At 42.2% G+C, this 22,259-nt stretch overlaps 1 protein-coding gene and 1 pseudogene across 3 annotated transcripts in view; both read left to right on the forward strand.

Annotated features, from left to right (window-relative positions):
- LOC132884882 (zinc finger protein 883-like) overlaps nucleotides 1–7,494 on the forward strand; it is a 40,533-nt gene extending 33,039 nt beyond the window's left edge. For all 3 annotated transcript variants that reach the window (XM_060918912.1, XM_060918914.1, XM_060918913.1), the window contains exons 4-6: nucleotides 2,268–2,507; nucleotides 2,630–2,806; nucleotides 5,401–7,494. In XM_060918912.1, coding sequence (XP_060774895.1) covers nucleotides 2,268–2,507; nucleotides 2,630–2,806; nucleotides 5,401–6,689 — 1,706 coding nt within the window. In that variant the 3' untranslated portion in view covers nucleotides 6,690–7,494. The remainder of the gene's footprint in view (nucleotides 1–2,267; nucleotides 2,508–2,629; nucleotides 2,807–5,400) is intronic.
- Nucleotides 7,495–18,555: 11,061 nt separating this feature from the next.
- LOC132884226 (gastrula zinc finger protein XlCGF26.1-like) lies at nucleotides 18,556–21,814 on the forward strand (annotated as a pseudogene).
- The last annotated feature ends 445 nt before the right edge of the window (nucleotides 21,815–22,259 follow it).

Genomic DNA, 22,259 nt, shown 5'->3' on the forward strand with positions numbered 1-22,259 from the left:
GCCTTGGCCTGAGTTTCCCAGAAGTATCGTAGCACAAAGACCATCGTTAAATGGTAGAGCGAGCAGCACAATGAATCCTCTCTCCTAGTTAAGATGCTCTTACTGTTAAAGGAGAACTAAAGTCATTTTTAAACTTGCTTTATTTCTTAATTAACATGCTATTCAATTACGTTTTCGGTTTTAGTAACCTTATATCATGGCTTGTATTGGCAACTAATTCCAATTAAATATTATACTTATTGGCCTATTCGGTTTTTAGCGATGTTGAATTTAGTTTGTTTGGTCCACGGCAGGAGTCACTTACACTACGTTCAGACTGCAACCTGAAACGACCCATATCCGATTTGTTGTGAAATCCGATTTTTTTGTTAGGCCGTTCACATTACCAATTATATGAGACTTGTATGCGATCTCCAATATGAACGGAAAACGACCCAAAAGTGTCCCGCATGCGCAAATTGACACGTAATAAGCACATCTACGTAATACGTAAACAAAAAAAAAGGTGCACTCTTCAAGTTTAATGATTTTCTTTTTTTGTTTGTTTGTTTGTTTAATTATCTGGTTAGTGTTAAAGTGTAAGGTCTCGTGTGTGTTTTTGTTTCTGAACTGAAATGAAAACGTGTAGCCTGGTAACGAGGGTTGACTCCTAAATGTCTCTCTAATTTCTATATAAGTGCACTACATGTTACTAGGAAGTAATAGATTTTTAAACTCTATATACCGTAGTGCACTCAAGCTTCAGTAGGCAGTCATTTGGGATACGGCCGCTGTATTACCAAACTCTTAATTCAGGCTTAATAATTTGCACATATTTATTTCGTCATATTAATAAACTTTTTCTACATTTTTATAAATATTTATTTAGATTGTTTATAGCCAGCTGAATTCTGCAACTTCTCTCAGCGCTGGCTCAAGGTGCATAAACACCAGTGCAGTTTGCTATGGAGATGAGGCGAGACCTGGCGATGTGGTACAGGATGGTTTAAGTTATAAATCAGTTATAGAAACTGTTTTATTTAATCAGGCTAACAGATAAACATCCAGGTCCCTACCAAATCCACCATTAGCTTGATCAATTCTATAAAAGTCTATTTAAATTCTGAAAACTGTACAAATGTTGTTGTTTTCCACCAAAGAGGCGGGATTAGCCAACGCAGAATAGTGACGTTTGTCTCGTTGATGACGTGTAGGTCGCATGAATGCGACCTGTCCAGTCAGACTGCAGTCGCGTGTGAAAATATCGGATATGCATCGGATTTAGGACCACATATCCAAGCGGCCTGGGTCGCATGTGAAAAAATCGGATCTGTGTCGTTCAGATTGTCAATAACAAATCGGATACAGGTCGCATATGGGCAAAAAAATCGGATATGGGTCGTTTCAGGGTGCAGTCTGAACGTAGTCTTATCCACGCGATCTTCACAAGACTTATGCTAGACTTCGAAACGTGAAGTGTCAGCGCCGCCGTTTTGAAAACTCTTTTCCAAGCGAAATATTGCACAAAAACGAGTTTAAATGACGATGACTGCCTACTTTTTTCAAACTTTCCTGATTGCTATCAAAACAAACAAAACTTCCGGCTTGATTACATCAGCATTCGAAAGAGGGCGTGCGCATCTTTTGACAACGTTGGCAGATGTTGGTCACTTTGATTTCCGCTGTACGTTTTACTTCCGTCCTACGATGTCTCGCACAGGTCTCGACGAATCTCGTTTACGGCCATTGCTTTGACATATGGACTGATATATTACATAGCATATTTCAAACACTCATAACTTGCTATAGCAGTGACAAAATAGCGATCAAAAATGGATTCCTGTATTTAATAAAATGTGATAAATAGAATTTTGATGATAAAAAAAAAAATTGCCTTCAGTTCCCCTTTAAGAGGCTTTTGGGAAACCCACCCCTGACCAGTTGAACCCAACTCCACTGCCCAAGCCCAAACTCACTGTCTCCACTAATCTGCTGAATGAAAGCGGAGCAATCTAATGTATATTGCTAGTTTTTTCTCCTTGGGTTTCAGTGTTTTCTGACCCCAGAATCACCCCATTTGCTAATGTCTGCACCTTTTCCCTAAAAGATAATCCATAAAGAACATAATTTTAACTGGAGTGGTGGTGTCGGCTGGCAGGAAAGGGAAGATTGTGTTTTCATTACACTGGTGTTATCCCTTACATGTGGCAGAGGGATCTAAACACACAAATGTTTCCTTTAAAAATCCCAGGTTTGTATTTGAAGTGCCTTTTTTGTGTTTGTCTCAGAGCAACAGCTTAAGGACGTGCCCTGTTTCTGCCAAGAGGAAGAGAGAATTCCAGGAATGCAACAGCTGCAGAACATGGAGGATATCCCCAGTCTTATCTCGGAGGCTTTGTGCTATAATGGCAAAGCTCAGCACAGAGACCAAACTCTGTTACAGATGTGTAAAGTGAAACTGGTGGACTTCAGGAAAATACAGAGCCTGAATGCAAGGAAAATATCAAAAGGAAATTTTCATACTGGAGGTAATTATGATTAGAAAATTGATCTTTATGATATTACACCCTAATGTAATGACAGTGCAATCTATCAATTTTACATTAGCATCCCCTTCTTCTTTTGAAGACGTCTTATTTGTGTGTCCAAGTTCCAGGTAAATCCGTTTTTCATGGAGACCAACCTACAGTGCAGGCTCAGTTAAGGACGTGTTCTGTGAGACTGGTGGATTGTAGAAAAATACAAAACAGAAAAGCAACAGCTGAGGGTGAACCTGAAGATGGGGCAAATGATCACGAATACAGCCGCAGTGATTTTATTTCCTCCAGTGAGTATATAATGGTTGTGTTATGGCTCTGAATGCAAATGATTAAAAATTGTGATACATTTCATAAAGTATGTGGGGTGCATTGTTGTAGTAGTAATAATAAAATTTAATTTATATAGCGCCTTTCTCAAATACAGGGATGCTTTTACGGAGTAGCAAACAAAATTGCAAACATTGTAAGTGAAGGTTGATGTGGTATTTTGGGTCATTTGTGAATGTGACACCCTGGCCTCCCTCTGTGGTTTTAGGAGCTTGAACTGGTACATTTGTAGTGCTTCACCTCTGTAGTCCATCTGTTTGCCTTATCTTATTTTCAGCTTATTCTGTCATCTTGAATGACCCTTGCCTGGTGAATAATTTAAACCTTGATGTGGGTCGCAAAACGAGAACTTGATCTCCGGGGCTTATTGATGTTTGAGGGCAAATTTTCTTATGTTAATTACAAATACACTGCAACCCACGATAAGGAATTCCTTGGGGGACGTCCAAATAGTTTGTTATACCAAAAGGTTTGTCATACTGAAACGTGCTCACTTATGTTAAACAAGGCCAACTGTGTTTAATTTATAGTATGCCTAATTCACTTGCAGTTCGTATGTTTACAAGTGTTGTTTAAATGAGGCGGATGACAGATGCAATTGCAGGAAGAGTGTTTATTTAAAAACCAGCAGGCAAACAGATCAAAAACATAAGACAAAGGCAAGGTCGTAGAATGGGCATTGGCGAGGATGGTGGTGATGAACCACACTAGGTGTCGATCAGAGATGGTCCACAGAAGCTTCAGGGTGAGACCCTGGTGCCACAAAGTGTCGTAGGCTGCAGTGAGATCCAACAGGATGGTGCCCACCTTGTGGCCTTTTTCGAACCTGACCTCGATGTCTTCTGTCAGCTTAATGATTTGATGGATGGTGATTCATCTTTGACAGAAGCCTGCCTGCTTATTGGGTAGTTGGGGGTTGACGATTGGATCCAACCAGGCAAGGAAGAGTCTTTCAAGGAGCTTAAAAGAAACATGCAGGAGTGAGATAGAGTGGTAGCTCTTCAGGTCGTCCATTGACTTGTTTGGTTTGGGTAGGGTGACGATTGTTGCCTTCTGCCAGAGCTTGGGCATTAATAAATTTAAGAAGCAGTTGGAGTAGAACTCCTTGAGCTAGTCAAGGCATTGTGGCCCACAATGAATCAGGAATTCTGGAGAATACCTTATCACCTAGTGGCCCTAAATGCATTCAGCTGTCCCTTCGAGGCACAATGTCCCTCCTAATAGGGAGGTGAAAATGACAAACATTTAATTTGTGAAATGTTACTAGGCATTTCGGACATGTTTTAGCTAGAGAAGCTAGAATAAACAAGTCGTGAATAATTCTCTCTCTTCCTGTCCACCCCCCCGAAGCAGAAGACCTGGAAGAAACAGAAGACTATATTATTTTCTCTTTTTTCCACTGTCTTACACATTACAAATAATTCAGTGCAAACTAACATTTTGATAAACTTTATGCAACACAGCAGTTATTTGCCAATATTTTATTGACTTTTTAACTGTGCACGGGGGCAATTCCATGTAAATGTCAACCTCACAGGAGATCCCAAATTTCAAACTAAACAAACTAAATCAATAAACAAATAAATAAATACATACATAAATAAATATTTTGATCACCTAATATGTCACTGTCAGTCTTTCTTTCTTATAATGTAAACCCCAAGCTAAAATCAACTTTGATCATGTACAATTCTATATTATTGCCACAAGCCACAGAAATGTATGCTAAAATCCACAAAACAGCAAAACAATAGCCATCCTAAATATTATTTAAGAACTTTGATAGTTTTAGCTGATATTTAGAGAGTTTTTCAAAGGGTTATGGTGGTTAAATTGCTGATTTTCTAAACATATGCCATGTCTATTTCAGATGCGTCACATCTATAACGGAATTTCGTCACATCCATAACGCTGACTTTTCCTTCCGAAACTCTGCATGAAATACAAAATATTTTAAACAAAGATTTTTTAATATTCACCTTGGACCCCTCTATCAAATGGATATCTCCATTTCAACATTAGGTTTACAATTTCACAGAGTTTGATAAAAATGTACAGTCACCCAAGAAAAGTGATACTTTTTCTGTCACATCCATAACGCATCTTTTATTGGCATTTTCTGGCATGCCCTAGATGTACTATGGGAATTGTTCTTGTTCTATCACTTCTCCAGTATGGTACAGCCTTAAAATATGCAACACCTGTTTAAATACTGGGAGACAATAAAACATGCACTGGGTCATTTGTTGCCATTTTGAGTTCAAGTGTCACGTCCATAACGCTGGAATTGCTCACAAGTGCTTTTGCTCATTGCAAAGTAAAATGTAGATTTACCCCCAAAAAGCTTAATGTCAATCCCTGCATGAAATTTTGTGCCATTTATTTTGTGTCATGTATTGTCTATAGAGCTTACTGCTAAGAAATTATTGAAAAGGAATTCAATGTCCAAATTGGCAGTAATTGCAAATTGCAGCTGATTTTTAAAAAAAATTGTTGCTTGGGCACTAAGACTGTTTCAAGGTTTAAAAGTTATTTTTCTCTCATGAAATTACAGGCAAGTCCAGCATGTCATCATCTGATGAATGGGATCAGTCTATCTCTCAAGAACAAATGATCCAAAGAAAGCACCTTAGAAAAGTTAACCTTGCATTACGTCATTCAGGCAAACAAATGGGACAAAGGACAAATCAGTGCAGCCAGTGCAAGAAGACTTTCAGTAGTTCATCAAGCTTGAGAAGGCATCAAAGAGTGCATATGGAAGGGACGTCCTGCAGTTGCACACAGTGTGGGAAAATGTTTAAACACAAATCAGGCCTGCAAATTCACCAGAGATTGCACACTGGGGAGAAAGCTTACCGTTGCACACAGTGTGGAAAAATGTTTACGTATGAATCACGCCTGCGATTTCACCAGAAAGTGCACACTGGGGAGAAGCCTTACCAGTGCACACAATGTGGAAAAATGTTTACACAAAAATCACACGTGCAAATTCACCAGAGAGTGCACACTGGGGAGAAGCCTTATCAGTGCACACAATGTGGTAAAACCTTCAGGCAAGGCTCAGGTCTACGGGTACACCAGATGGTGCACACCAGAGTACAGCTTGACGGCAACTCTGAGTCCGACAAGACGCAGGTATCAAATGTTAAAGCACACGAGCGTGTACATACTAGTGAGAAGTGTCTGCGGTGCAAACAGTGTGGAAAACAATTCTCAAGCTCACTAGGGTTCAAGAGGCATAAGAATGCACACACAACGAAGCACTATCAGTGCCCAGAGTGTGGTCAACAATTCAGACATTCTTTGTCCCTTAAAATTCACAAGAGAATACATACTGGGGAAAGACTGTATAAGTGTTCTGAATGTGACAAAGCATTTCCTCATTCTTCAGCTCTTCTAGTACACAAAAGGCTACATAGTGGACAAAAGCCGTACTACTGTGACCTGTGTGGAAAACAGTTTTCACAATCAACACATCTGCGCACTCACCAGAGAATTCACACCGGAGTAAAACCTTATAGGTGCTCTCATTGCGGCAAATCTTTCACTCAGTCATCACATCTTTCAGTGCACAAGCTGATGCACACTGGACAGAAGCCTTACTGCTGCTCTACCTGTGGCAAAGGATTCAGAACATCCGACCACCTTAAGTTGCACCAGAGGACACACACTGGGGAAAAGCCGTACCGCTGCTCTGTGTGCGGATGGTGCTTCACTCAGTCCCACAGCCTTAAAGAGCACCAAAGAATACACACTGGAGAGAAGCCTTACCAGTGCTGTAAATGTGACAGAGTATTCAGAGTGTACGGAGATCTTAAATACCATGAGTATTTTCACACCTGAAACTGCAATGCAACAGGAAATTACATTTACATGTCACAAAGTCAATGTTTTCCTCTTAAAGGGCAAAGAAAACCTACCAAAAAAACCACCTCCTTTATACTGACATATAATAGTCATACAAGACATGTTTGAGTGTTCACTTCTTCATATTTGTACCTGTATACTGTGTGATTGTTTTTCTTTTGAAATAAAATGTCCCTGGGCACTGACGTCTTGCTCTCTCTGAGGTTAAAATATCACGCTCCGAGTACAAATTACATGAGAGAATCCGAGATAGTGACGTAATATACTCACCACCTGACTTACTGAGGCTGAGCTCTAGTGGATATAGCGCTTCTAAATTGCTGTGAACAACCCTGAAGATGCCCGAGGGTCAAGCATTTGCCTGTCAAAATAAACCAGATGATTGAATCCGTGAACACACACACACACAAAAGTAAACAGTGAGCAGATACATACCTGGGTTTTGATAGCCTTTAGCCACCTAGCTAGCTACTCACAGTGGGTTTATTTTTTATTTTTGCACCCTTGGACTTTCCCATTTTACTGTGTGTCGGTCAAGCCAATGAGTGCTGTAAACAAACCTTTTTTATGAAGGCACAGAGAAAATACCAGCTGTATTCAGTCATGGTCACTAAGAAGAAGTTAAGAGACCTCAGCCTTGGCAAGATAAGAGACATTTTGGAAGTCTCAGCACCTCTGAATTAATAATGTGAGTGTATGTAAATTTTTGACCCTGTATGTATAATATTGACCCTGTGTTGATTTCAGAAAACCCAAAATAAATTAAAATTTCTGCACCAAATTCATGTTTTTTTCTTTTAAAGAAATATGTTGCACAATCATTTCGCCACAGAAAACAAACAGTTCAGAGAAATAATTGAAAGCCCAATATTGCCATGACATTCATATCCAAGATGACATTCGTATCACTGTGTGTAAACTTCTGACCACAACTGTACCTGCTGGGGTGCCCTTTCCCCCTCTGTTCGGATCATGCCCCGCTCCAGTGGCTCCACTGCGTGAAAGATGTCAATGTGCAGATCTAGCCCTCCAACCTTTCAAATTTGAGGTGGTCCACAAGCACAGATGGTGGTGGCGGACTTTCTGTCCCATCAGGGGGTGGGGTGGGGTGTTTATCCGCTTTAGGCCGGATGGCTCCCTGGCCTGAGTCGGGCAGTGGGGGTATGTGGCAGCAGGGGCATGGTCAAGCCTTGGTTTGTGAATCAAGGGTTGGGCCAGGGAAGGTGAGTGGGAAAGTCATTACACCTGTTGTCAGTTAATGTTGTGTGTGTCTGTTGAAGTCAAGTCAAGTCAACTTTATTGCCAAATATGCTATACATGCTCGACATACAGCACAGATGAAATATCAGTCCTCTCTGACCCACGGTGCAAACTGGCAATGCAATAAATAAAAATAGAATAATTGAAAAAAACAAACAATATAAACAGTATAAACACTCTAGATAGGAACTAGACATAGACTAAACACTCAATATAAACAGTATAAATAAACAGTATAAACACTAGATAAGAACAAGACAGACTAAACACTCAGACAATATAAACAGTATAAAAACACTAGATATGAACTAGGCCAGGGCTTTTCAAAGTGTGGGGCGTGCCAGAGTTCTTCAGGGGGGGCGCAACGTGAGGAAAAATAAACCAGAATAAGTTACTATTGCGGACATTTAGCGAACTTCAGCTAGCCTTTGCCAGAGACAAAATGGATCGATTTTTAGTACCTAAAGCTACAGTGAGTGAGGAGACAGAGTCTGGGCCAAGCCAAAAAACAGACCCTCCAGGATTTCGCGATGTTGCGATTCAACCAATCCCCGCGAATTCAGGGCGGTGTTGCAATTATCAGGGGCGATTCTAGCATCTGATCTTTGGGGGTGCTTAGCCCCCAGAGCTGACAGAGGCACCTCGCTTGAACGACAGTGTTTCCACGTTTATTCCGCATTTAGACTAGACTTAAACGCTATGTTACATTAAATAAAATTGAGTAACACACGGTGGTCTAGCACTGTAGCACTTGTACAGCTCTGCACAAAAGTATCTCGATATGGATGATAAATGTCGTTTTTATCATTCTGTTCATAGACCAGGGTACATCAATATTGCATTATGCATATTATTGTGTTGTGTTTAACAATTGTAACTCCAGTCCGTACCTTCACATCTCGCTATGCCAGTAATACTCAGGTGCTACTTCGAGTTCCTCATCGGCGTGGAATCCAGTTAAAAAAAAACACCATGTCGTAGCAAGCACTCGCGCGGACAGGCAACCCAATCAGAGGGGACGCAAGGAGGAGAGGTATTTTACTGGTCATAGAACTATCACGTAACAGGTGAATTCAAGAACACACACACGCCCGCACACACATTCATTGCGCAGTGCGCAAGGGTACTTATTTCTGAAAATTACATCCAAAAGCAGTGTTTTTGAGGGTGCTGAGCTAGGGGGTGCTGAGCTCGTTTTTGGGGGTGCTTGAGCACCCCCCAAAATAGGCTAAACACGCCCCTGGCAATTATATCCAATCACCGCAACCTTCCCGCAAATTTGACCAATCGTTGGCGTCGTCTTGAGGTGACGTCGACAAACTACCTTCCGCCTTACTTCCGTGTATACGCTCAAGAGAAGCAGCATGTGTGAGTCAGTGTTTATATAGGCTTAAATTCTGTTACTGAAAGTGTGTGATGTTTACAGTGAAGGGCTGTGTGCACTTTACATTATTTTTTACTTAATACAAGAAATTAATGGATGCCAACATTTTTGCCAAAATGGTATTTTATTTTCCATTGTTTAGGCAGCTTCAGCATCATACTGTGAGATTCTGTTCAAATTGTTTTTTTTCTTCTATGAAGCCTGAGCCATTTATTTTATTAGTTTATAATTAATGTTTAATTTAGTCTTCAGGAGAGACTGCCTGCACACAGTACTAGTGTTGTTAGTTTTTTTTTCTTACATGAAAGCTGAGGCATTTATATTATATTTGAAGGTAACATCATGTTGTGCTGTGAGGTTCTCTGCACTTTAACTTTTGAACCAACAGGTGCATTTGGATAAGTAAAGCCTATTTTTCTGCATTTTTGTAGTCCTGGTAATCTTTTATATTGGTAAAGTTGTTTATAGGACCATTTCTCAGTGTCTTTGTTTTTTTAATCAATAGTTTTTCAGTAATAACTTAATATTTAACATATCACTCAATTTTAATCACAAAAAGAGAAAATCGCAACAATTTCTCGCAACTTTCACTTCCTCCCGCAATGTAATCGCAACAAAAACCTAAAAAACACCGCAACTTTCATCGCAATTTTTTGGAAACCCCCCGCAACATCAGACATTTTAGCCCGCAACAATCATAAAAAAGGCCCGCGGAATCCTGGGGGGACTGAAAAAAGAAGGAAGTATGACCACAATTTATTTAAAGTTTGGATTTTCATGGATTGGATCTGAAGATGCTCCACTGCCACAGTGTGTTGTCTGCCAAGAGGTGCTAGCTAACGATGCTATGAGATGTTTAAAATGTGTAAAACAAGATGTTTTAAAAAGCACAAATGTTTAAAATGTGAAAAAGAAAAAAATAATGTGTACAACAACCATTTTTTAAAAATACGAATGGAACATTAAGTATAGCAACAACAAAAATTGTAAGGGGGGGCGCTGTTGTTTATTTGCTCTCCGAGGGGGGGCTGACTCTCCCATACTTTGAAAACCCCTGAACTAGACTAAACACCCATATACATACACACACACACATATAAATTGGTACAAATAACCAAACAGTCAAGGGCACTTGAGGTATAGCAGGTAAACATGAAATAAGCAGTATAAACAAACTAACAGCTGTTAAGGTGAGGTAGTGCGGAATAGTGCAAATGAGTGAGGTAAAGTGAGATGTGCGGTCCCTGAGTTCAGTGTGTTAATGAACGATGAGATGTATGAGTGATGGCGAAGCAGGAAAAAAGGAGGTAGAGAGCGAAAAGGTGAGGTCTCTCCTGAACAGAGCTTGTGTGTGTGAGCGAGCAAATGAGCTTAGTGAAGCTGAAAAGCAATGAAACACTAAAAATAAACTTTGTGTTGACATAATTTCCCGCCTGTCCGTGCTTCAGTATAGTAAAATAGTTTGTTATAGTGGGGTTGCTGTGTAATCGGGATTCAGGCCATGCATCATTGTTTCAAGCGTCATCATAAATACAATGTAACACAAAGCAGTGCCATCATATATTCTAGTAATTATCCTGGGTCTAATGGCCTAATGAGGTCCATGCCAACTCTCTCAACTGGAACCCCAGTTAATGACAGCCGGCACAGTGGTGATAAACTTAACCGTAGAAATTCCCAAGAGGACTCTCTCCATTCTCCAGCTCTCTGTGGCTTGGAGCAACTGGTGATGTCCCAGACAGCACATTCCCAACAAGCACCAGACAAACCTCTCATCCAATACCACCTAGTGGCCATAAATGATCACCTCATCCAGCATCACCTATAGTCTGGTTAACACCAGACCATATCACAAGTGAAATATGGTCTGGAATCCGCCTATTGAATTTCTCGTAGGGGAGGTGTGGTTTACGATTGTCAACGGCCGTTTATTGGACGTTGCGAATGTCTATCATTTGGCGTATACGTAGCCCATGACCAATCATGGCAGTTGTACCCGGTGACGTAGTTAGAGCGACGAAGAAGACGAAGAGGCGAAGAAAGACTGTAACGCCAAACGCTGTTCTTTTTTAAAAACAAACTTTCGCTCTAAACTATTCAGAACAGTGTCTAAAGCTTGATCGAAAGTTTGGTTCGTATCGCTCGCCGCCATGTTAAATGTGATCCGTAAACAGTCCCAAATAAACTACAAGCTTCCGTTTGTCGAGTAGTACGCGTCACCGTCTTTCCACCCCTCCCCACTCTCTGATTGGCTCCCTAACTCAGGCGAGCCTTTAGACCATAGTTTCCATGCTGTCTTTTCAGATCGGAACGATTGTGCAAAGCAGCATGGGATTTCCCAGGCTACATCACCTAGTGGCCCAAAACAAAACTGTCCCTTCGAAACAAAATGCCCCTCCTAATAGGGAAGTGAAAATGACAAAACATTTAATTTGAAACAGGGGACAAGACATTTGGGATATGTTTCAGCTCGAGAAGCTAGAATAAACAAGTCGTGAATAATTCTCTCTTTTCCTCTTTCTCTCCTGAAGCAGAAGAGCTGGAAGAAACAGATGAGTATTTTTCACTCTGTCTTACACATTATAAATAGTTCAGTGCAAACTCGAACATTTTGATAAACTTATGCAATGCAGTAGTTATTTGCTCATATTGTATTGACTTTTTAATGTGTACAAGTAATTTTGCTTCCTGCACAAGTAAAATGTAGATTTACCCCCCCCCCCAAGTTTAATGTCAATCCGTGCAAGAAATTTTGTACCATTTATTTTGTGTCATGCATTGTCTATAGGATTTGCCGCTAAGAAATGACTGAAAAGGAATTCAATGTCCAAATTGGCAGTAATTGCAAATTGCAGCTAATTATTTAAATTGTTGCTTGGGCACTAAGAATATTTCAAGGTTTAAAAGTTATTTTTCTCTAATGAAATTACAGACAAGTCCAGCATGTCATCCTCTGACGAATGGGATCAGGCTGTCTCTCAAGAACAAATGCTCCAAAGAAAGCACCTTAGAAAAGGTAACCTTGCATTATGTCATTCAGGCAAACAAATGGGACAAAGGACAAATCAGTGCAGCCAGTGCAAGAAGACTTTCAGTAGTTCATCAAGCTTGAGAAGGCATCAAAGAGTGCATATGAAATGGAAGTCCTGCAGTTACACACTATGTGGAAAAATGTTTACACAAAAATCAAGCCTGAAAAGTCACCAGAAAGTGCACACTGGGGAGAAGCCTAACCAGTGCACACAATGTGGAAAAATGTTTACACAAAAATCAAGTCTGCAGATTCACCAGAAAGTGCACAGTGGGTAAAAGCTTTACTACTGCACACAATGGGGAATAATGTTTACACAAAAATCAGGCCTGCAGATTCACCAGAGAGTACACACTGGGGAGAAGCCTTACCAGTGCACACAATGTGGAAAAATGTTTACACAAAATCAAGCTTGCAGATTCACCAGAAAGTACTTACTTACTACTTATGGTCCCTCTCACGTGTGAGAATGGGGGACCCAGAGCCGGCCCGTGGCATAGGCAATATAGGCAAATGCTAAGGGCGCTGCGTCCATCCAGGGGCGCAGAAATGGGGGGAGAAAAATTATGACTTCCACTATTCTGAAAACGAGTCAGCATTATAATGTCTTAGCCTAATTTAATTGTACAGCAAAGCATGTAGTCAGGGTGCGATTTGTCAAAAAAAGCAGGGTGGGGTGTGGTGGTGGTTGTTAATCATGAAACAATAAGCGCTCAACAGTGGTTCGCCCTGTCTATAGTGTGTCTTCGGGCGCGCAAGTGCGCATCTGCGGCTATTGAGGTATTTCACCTGACGTCACAGGGTCACGTGACGCCCCGGTGTCCGCCATTTTGAACGTCAAGCTAGCTAATGTCAACAACAGTAGCTGGTATGTTACTGTAGCAATGTTTACGTTCAGTCATTTGGATGACTTAAAACCTTTCAGTCTCAAGTTTTTCCTTTACTGGATTTACTAGTTTACTGAGCTAGCATGCCGGCCGCTGGCAGGCTAGCGCGCGCCGGCCGCCGGCAGGCTAGCGCGCGCTAGCTCCCAGCTTGCCCAAGTGCGCTAGCTACATTGCTACAGTAACATACCAGCTATGATGTTGTTGACATTAGCTAGTGCTAACAGCTAGTTGCTAATACACTGCTACAACTACACCGACCCTAATAATACAGTTCTTGGTCATTGCCTGGTAACAGCAAATTTATAACGGGCCATGTCTCAATAGACTAAGAAGTTATTTCAATGACATTTAATAACATTTTGTTTATCCTGAGGACCGAAAGTAAATGAAAATGTGAACAAACCTTAGCTGTAATAAGATGGCGACCACCGGCTCCAGGGACGACCCGCTGATGTAGGCATGTTACCCAGCCTGACACAAAATATTTGTAGGTATCCAAACTCTTATACGCTTTCAGATCAATACCTGTGTATGGCGATGGGTTTTTAACGACATAGGTATACAGATCATGTGGGCCGAAGTCAGGTAAAGACGAGGGCTTCGTGTACTTCCGTACGTCAGTGAACAATCCTGGTGGAAGCAGGTAAATGTCGTTCTCTAAGCCTGCTAACCTCAATTTTTGCAAATACCTCTCCCTCTGCTCGCCCTGTAAATGCCCTACGTCGCTGGATAGTGAAGGTGTTTTCTGCATCTCGCTCCTTTTTCTTTTATGTTTTTTGTTTGTCGCCTTCCTCGCATTCAAACTGATTCGAGCCGTGCCGTCCAAAATGGCAGCATCACATGACTTGGTCACGTGGGTGAAATACCTCAATTCTCTGTTTTGGCCATGTAATAGCCTAAGTGTTGTTGGCTAAAGAGTGTTTTTGCATAACGTAGATAACTGACATAGATCTGTTGCTTGTTTTGAATATGGCTGCACTTGGAGCAGTCTGTTGGTGTCGTTGAGCAGTCTGGGCTGAAGTAAAGGTCTTTTATGCACCGAACACGTTTCGCAGCGAGATATTCCAATGGTGCCTGGCACGTTTTTTTTGTTTTTTTTTAAATAAAACAAAGTTGCTTTGTTGATCTGTGTTCTCATTAAAATGACAGTTTAGCAGCTCATTCAAGCAACCATGTTGCGAAGAGCTTCCTGGAGGAAAATATAATAAATGCGTTGAAAACAAGAAACAATCTCAGTGCGTCAAGACTGCAGGGAAACGAAACAAGCACTCAGATGCATAGCCGGCGATTGCGATAGGCGACCTAGGCAATTGCCTAGAGCGCAGTGTGCCCAGGGGCGCCAAGGGTGACCAAAACCCCACCAAAAAGATGGAGTTATTGAATGGAGATGTTACCAAGTGCATCAGTGGTGTACAGTGTTTTCAACCACTGTGCTGCCGAACTCTAATACCGTGGAACACTAGTGTGCCGTGAGAGATCACCAAGTGTACCGTGGAAAATTATAGAATGACTGTATATTGTAAATATTGGCAACAGCGTTTTAGTTTCAGTCAACATTTTCTATTGGTGATGTGCCTTGAGATTTTTTCATTGAAAAAAAGTGCGCCCTGGCTCAAAAAGGTTGAAAAACAAGTGTAGCCTACACAGTAGTGGTCGGTGATTTCCTTATGCCTACTAAAAATGCACAATGATAGGTTATAAGGGGGGCGGGGGAGCGGTGTTCATCGGGGAATAAGAATCTGTTAGGGTTTTGCTGGGATTCGAACCTGGTTCGTTGGTGTGATAATCCAGCAAACCCCCACTAGGCCACCAGGGGGATGACTCAAATGCAGAGGCGTGAGGCGGAAGTAGAAAAAGAATCAAAAGGTTTATTTAAACTATATACACTATATACAGGGCAAAACAAAAGACAAAAAAAAAAAACCAAAGAGTATAATCCAAAAGAAAAGCAAAGTGCAAAAATTCAAAAGCTAAGAAGATCAAAAAACACAGTACAAAGGAAACTGGAGATAAACATAACAGCACAAAGACTCCGTGACAAGAGGACTGAACTCAGGGGTATAAATAGACAAACTAATTAAGGACACAGGTGAAGATAATTAGGCAATTAACACAAACACAAAACACAGGAACAGTGGCGGCCTCTAGAGGCCAAAATAAACACGACATGAAAAGGAAATAACAGCGGCCTCTAGAGGCCAAAACAGTCCTAGTCCTAACAGGACCCCCCCCTCTAGGAGCGTCTCCTGACGTTCCCAGGGCGATCCGGATGGGCCGAATGGAAGTCCCGACATAGTTCTTTATCAAGGACATCCCGAGCAGGAACCCAGCAGCGCTCCTCAGGACCATAGCCCTCCCAGTCCACCAGATATTGCAACCCGCCGCGGACCCGGCGGGAGTCAAGCAGGCGATTCACAGTGAACACAGTCTGCCCCTGGAAGATGCGGGGGGGTGGGGGGTTCCTAGGGGCAGGGGCATACGTAGACGTCAGTACGGGCCGTAACAGGGAAACATGGAAAGTGGGGTTGATCCTCAGAGTCCGGGGCAACTGGAGCCGGTAGGAGACAGGGTTCACCCTGCGCACCACCTTGAAGGGGCCAATGTAGCGAGGAGCAAGCTTGCGGTTCTCCACCCGCAGTGGAAGGTCCTTAGTGGACAGCCAAACACGCTGCCCAGGGTGGAAAGCGTGTGCAGGTCTTCTATGGCGGTTGGCCTGAGTCTGGTTGGTTCTGGAGGTCTGTATGAGGGTCTTCCTGACCTTGCTCCAGGTCTTGCGACACCGTCTCACATATTGGTTGACCGAGGGCACCCCCGCGTCCTCCTCCTGGTCCGGGAACAGAGGTGGCTGGAACCCGAATTGGCACTGGAATGGCGACAGCTTGGTGGCCGTTCTCTCATCCTGTTGTCCAGACGAATAGCATGGGAGATGAGGGTTTCGAGGTCACTTGGGCATCCAATAGAGGCCAGACCGTCCTTGATGGGGTCAGACAGACCATGGTGGAAGGCTGACACCAGGGCAGTCTCGTTCCATCCACTTACTGCTGCGAGTGTTCGGAACGAGATGGCGTAATCTGCGACGCTTCCTCCTTGCCGGATGGACATGAGCTTTCGGGCTGCGTCGGTACTGATGTCTGCCTGATCGAAGACCCGAAGCATCTCTTCAGAAAACAGCTGGAAATCAAAGCACTCAGGTCCCTGTCTTTGCCAGATAGCAGTAGCCCAGGCTCGCGCCTTACCAGCTAATAAGGTGATCACAAAGGCAATCTTGCGGCGATCCGTAGTGTAGGTGGTAGGCTGAAGCTCAAAGGTGAGTTGACACTGGGTAAGGAACTCTCGGCACTCACTGTGCTTGCCGTCATACCTCTGTGGTGCAGGAAGGCTGGGTTCGCGAGGTGAAGAAGGCAGCATTGCAGGAGGCACTGGAGCAGGAGTGGGAGCTGGATCAGGAGCAGGAGATGCAGGCAGAGATGTCAGCTGTGCCAGGGTTTTCCCAATTTGCTGAAGCAGTTCCTCGTGGCGAGCGAGGGCCTCACGTTGGCTGGTGAGCGTACGTCCATGAGCGTCCATGGTCGCTCCGAAACGTGTCAAAGCTGCCATAATTCCCTGAAGGTTGGCCGGGTAGACAGTTGAAGCAGCCTCTGCTGAGTCGGTCATGACGGAGTCTTTCTGTTAGGGTTTTGCTGGGATTCGAACCTGGTTCGTTGGTGTGATAATCCAGCAAACCCCCACTAGGCCACCAGGGGGATGACTCAAATGCAGAGGCGTGAGGCGGAAGTAGAAAAAGAATCAAAAGGTTTATTTAAACTATATACACTATATACAGGGCAAAACAAAAGACAAAAAAAAAAAACCAAAGAGTATAATCCAAAAGAAAAGCAAAGTGCAAAAATTCAAAAGCTAAGAAGATCAAAAAACACAGTACAAAGGAAACTGGAGATAAACATAACAGCACAAAGACTCCGTGACAAGAGGACTGAACTCAGGGGTATAAATAGACAAACTAATTAAGGACACAGGTGAAGATAATTAGGCAATTAACACAAACACAAAACACAGGAACAGTGGCGGCCTCTAGAGGCCAAAATAAACACGACATGAAAAGGAAATAACAGCGGCCTCTAGAGGCCAAAACAGTCCTAGTCCTAACAGAATGGCTATCCACTGCAAAAAGTAGCCCAGACTACAAGTGCTTAAATGAAGAAATCCAAACTCTCGGGTGTGCAAGGGCGCAAATAAGGCTACAGGAAGAAACAAATAGAGCCAAGTATAGAGGTAAGTCTGATCTAATCTCTCATATCAACCATTATAGTGGCAAATTAATATTTTAGATGCCTGAATCAATGTCTGCCTAGCTAACTAGATGCAAACAGCAATAGACTTCAATAACAAAGTACCCATAATAGCACTTTTGTTTGAAAATACAGCCCATTGATGTCCTAACACGGTGCTTAAGTTTGCATAATTTAGAATTGTAGAAATTTTTATTCATTTAATTTGTTAATTCTTCAGAGATGACTTAACTTTTAATAGCAAAAAAGAAACTAAAAATAATTTCTTGTTTATTGTCCATGCACTACACTTTGAACAGGGTGCGGAAGAGTTTTTGCCCATTATATGGAGATATGTATTGAATTTGTGTGGTCATTTTACTTTGTGACACTTTATGTTAATAATGATAACAATAATAACAATAATGAAAAAGATAAAAATGACTTCTTGTTTATTGTCCACGCACCGTACATTGTTTAATAGTAATAGAATAGAGTGATTAGATTAAAGTGTTATTTAGATGTTATTAGAGGGTTTTTTTTCTTGGGGGGGCGCCAAAACTCAATCTCGCCTAGGGCAGCCAAAGACCTAGAGCCGGCCCTGGGGGGACCCTTCTATGTCGTCGTTCTCTACGCTCTTCAGCTCGTTTTTGCAGTCTCAACTCCGACAGTATTTTGCCATCGGAAATGAGGTTTCTCCATTTAGGTCATTCCGCTGTGGCTTTATACCATTTATCATCAAAACCAAATATGGATAGGTCCTCTTTGATACAATCTTTCCACCTTTTCTTTGGGCGGCCGCGGGATCTTTTGCCTTTGGCGAGCTCACTAAAGAGCAGTTGTTTTGGTATCCTATGATTTGGCATCCGGCATACATGGCCTTGATCCCACCATCAAGGATTTGCTCGAGAAGAAACAACACTGTTTTGAAGCCCTCTTTCAAAATGAAACACCTGAGAACCGCAGACGGTACCGCTCAGCCCGTAACCTTTGCCAGCGTGAGCTCCGAAGGATGAAGAATCAGTGGTGGCTTGATAGAGCCGCAGAGATCGAGTCACACGCACAACGCCACAATTCCAGAAGCTTCTTTGAAACACTTCGACTTGTCTCCCAGCGAAAGCCAGGTGGCATCAACCCAGTCGACAGTTCCGAAGGAACACGCCTCACTGAGAGAGAGGACATCTTAGCAAGATGGAGAGAGCATTTCTGTACACTTCTCAACCAACCAGGCACACCAGACATGTCTGTCCTGGATGATATCCCCCAGGAAGCTGTTATACACGAGCTTGAACAAGACCCGACTATCGAGGAGGTAAACAAAGCTCTTAAACAACTTAAACAAGGCAAAGCACCCGGCCCTGATGGCATACCCGGAGAAGTCCTAAAGGCAGGTGGCCCTGCACTAGCTGCAGAACTCCACAAACTACTAATGAACATCTGGATAGAGGAAAGAGTACCTAAGGACTTCAAAAATGGCACAATCATCAAACTTTTCAAAAAGAACTGCCGTTACACCTGTGGAAACTACCGCGGCATTACTCTGTTGGCTATAGTTGGGAAACTATATGCCCGTGTCATCCTCAACAGAGTATGGCCTTCCATTGCGCCATTCATCCCAGAAGCCCAGTGTAGTTTTCAGCCAGGTCGCTCCACTACAGACATGATGTTTGCTCTAAGACAACTATTGGAGAAGTGCCGCAAACAGCACCAAGAAGTCCACCTTGTTTTCATGGACCTAGTCAAAGCCTTTGACACTGTAAACAGCGAGGTTTTGTGGGAGCTGTTGCTGCGCAGATTCACCAGAAAGTGCACACTGGGGAGAAGCCTTAGCAGTGCACACAATGTGGAAAAATGTTTACACAAAAATCAAGCCTGAAAAGTCACCAGAAAGTGCACACTGGGGAGAAGCCTTACCAGTGCACACAATGTGGAAAAATGTTTATGCAAAAATTAAGCCTGAAAAGTCACCAGAGAGTGCACACTGGGGAGAAGCCTTACCAGTGCACACAATGTGGAAAAATGTTTATGCAAAAATTAAGCCTGAAAAGTCACCAGAAACTGCACACTGGGCAAGGCAAGGCAAGGCAAGTTTATTTATATAGCACATTTCATACACAATGGCAGTTCAATGTGCTTTACAGAAGTAAAAACAAAAACAGTAAACAATAGAGAAATAAAATTACATATTCTAAATTAATTAAAAGAATTAAAAGAAAATAATAGGAATTTAAACAATAGTAGAAATAAAATAATAAAATAAAGTAGAAATAGGAGGAGAAAAAAAAACCCAAGCAGAATAGAATAAAGAATAAAATAGAATAAAGTTAAAATTAAAGTAAATTTAAAACATGCAGAGAAAATAAAAATTATAAAAAAAGAAGACAATATTAAATTATTTAACAGTAAGCATCTGAAAACAGCTTGGTCTTTAACCTAGATTTAAAACTGCCAACAGCAGGAGCATTTTTAATGTCCTCTGGCAGTTGGTTCCATAGCTGTACTGCATAGTAGCTAAAAGCTGCTTCACCACACTTTGTTTTAACAACTGGTTTTAATAGTAAATTTTTCTGTTTTGATCTGGTAGATCTGATTGGGTTAGGCCGCTGCAACATATCAGAGAGGTAATTGGGCCCTGTACCATTTAGAGATTTGTACACCAGCAGCAATACTTTAAAGTCAATTCTGTAGCTTACTGGAAGCCAGTGAAGGGACCTTAGAATTGGAGTAATGTGCTCTGTTCTTTTTGTTCGTGTGAGAACCCTAGCCGCTGCATTTTGAACCAGCTGAAGTCGTTTGATGGTCTTTTTTGGCAGGCCTGTGAAAAGGCCATTGCAGTAATCAACCCTACTAGAGATGAAGGCATGTATTAGTTTTTCCAGATCATTTTTTGACATAAGTCCTCTTAGTTTGGAAATGTTTTTTAGGTGATAAAATGCCGTTTTAGTGATTGCTTTCATGTGACTGTCAAAGTTTAGCTCGCTGTCAATGAAAACACCAAGATTTTTAACCATTTCTTTAGTTTTCATCCCTTTTGTGTCAAGAATAGTGGTAATCCTGAGTCTTTCATCTTTTTTTCCAAATAGAATTACTTCTGTTTTATCTGTGTTCAGCTGAAGAAAATTTTGTGACATCCAGCTATTGATTTGATCGATACACTGGTAGAGACATTCAAGGGGGGCATAATCATTAGGTGATAGAGTGAAATAAATTTGGGTGTCATCTGCATAGCAATGATACAAAATTGAATTTTTATTGATAATTTGCCCAAGTGGGAGCATATAAAGGTTGAAAAGTAATGGTCCAAGAATCGACCCCTGGGGGACACCACAAGTCAAGGACATTGATGTTGAGGAACAATTTCCCAGGGTAACAGAGAAGCTTCTATCTTTTAAGTACGAATTTAACCAATTGATAACTTTACCAGTCAATCCAACCCAGTGTTCAAGTCGAGATGGGGAGAAGCCTAACCAGTGCACACAGTGTGGAAAAATGTTTACGCAAAAATCAAGCCTGAAAAGTCACCAGAGGGTGCGCACTGGGGAGAAGCCATACCAGTGCACACAGTGTGGAAAAATGTTTACGCAAAAATCAAGCCTGAAAAGTCACCAGAAAGTGCACACTGGGGAGAAGCCTAACCAGTGCACACAGTGTGGAAAAATGTTTACGCAAAAATCAAGCCTGAAAAGTCACCAGAAAGTGCACACTGGGGAGAAACCTTACGAGTGCACATAATGTGGAAAAATGTTTACACAAAAATCAAGCCTGAAAAGTCACCAGAGTGCGCGCACTGGGGAGAAGCCTTACGAGTGCACATAATGTGGAAAAATGTTTACACAAAAATCAAGCCTGAAAAGTCACCAGAAAGTGCGCACTGGGGAGAAGCCTTACCAGTGCACACAGTGTGGAAAAATGTTTACACAAAAATCAAGCCTGAAAAGTCACCAGAGAGTGCACACTGGGGGGAAGCCTTACCAGTGCACACAATGTGGAAAAATGTTTACACAAAATCAAGCCTGAAAAGTCACCAGAAAGTGCACACTGGGGAGAAGCCTTAAAAGTGCACACAATGTGGAAAAATGTTTACGCAAAAATCAAGCCAGAAAGTGCACACTGGGGAGAAGCCTTACCATTGCACACAGTGTGGAAAAATGTTTATGCAAAAATCAAGCCTGAAAAGTCACCAGAAAGTGCACACTGGGGAGAAGCCTTACCAGTGCACACAATGTGGAAAAATGTTTACGCAAAAATCAAGCCTGAAAAGTCACCAGTGAATGGACTGAATGGACACTAGCTGGGCATAAATTCCAACATTTCTTTCACCTGGACGCTGCTTTTAAGCTCGTATATGAGTAGCACGATATAAATTTAAGCTTTGCAATTTTGAAATAAACGGAATATATTATTATTATTATTTAGGGGCGGCACGGTGGTGTAGTGGTTAGTGCTGTCGCCTCACAGCAAGAAGGTCCGGGTTTGAGCCCTGTGGCTGGCGAGGGCCTTTCTGTGCGGAGTTTGCATGTTCTCCCCGTGTCTGCGTGGGTTTCCTCCGGGTGCTCCGGTTTCCCCCACAGTCCAAAGACATGCAGGTTAGGTTAACTGGTGACTCTAAATTGACCGTAGGTGTGAATGGTTGTCTGTGTCTACTGTATGTCAGCCCTGTGATGATCTGGCGACTTGTCCAGGGTGTACCCCGCCTTTCGCCCGTAGTCAGCTGGG

Source organism: Neoarius graeffei, chromosome 4 (genome assembly GCF_027579695.1).
Source record: "Neoarius graeffei isolate fNeoGra1 chromosome 4, fNeoGra1.pri, whole genome shotgun sequence".
Lineage (NCBI taxonomy): Eukaryota > Metazoa > Chordata > Actinopteri > Siluriformes > Ariidae > Neoarius > Neoarius graeffei.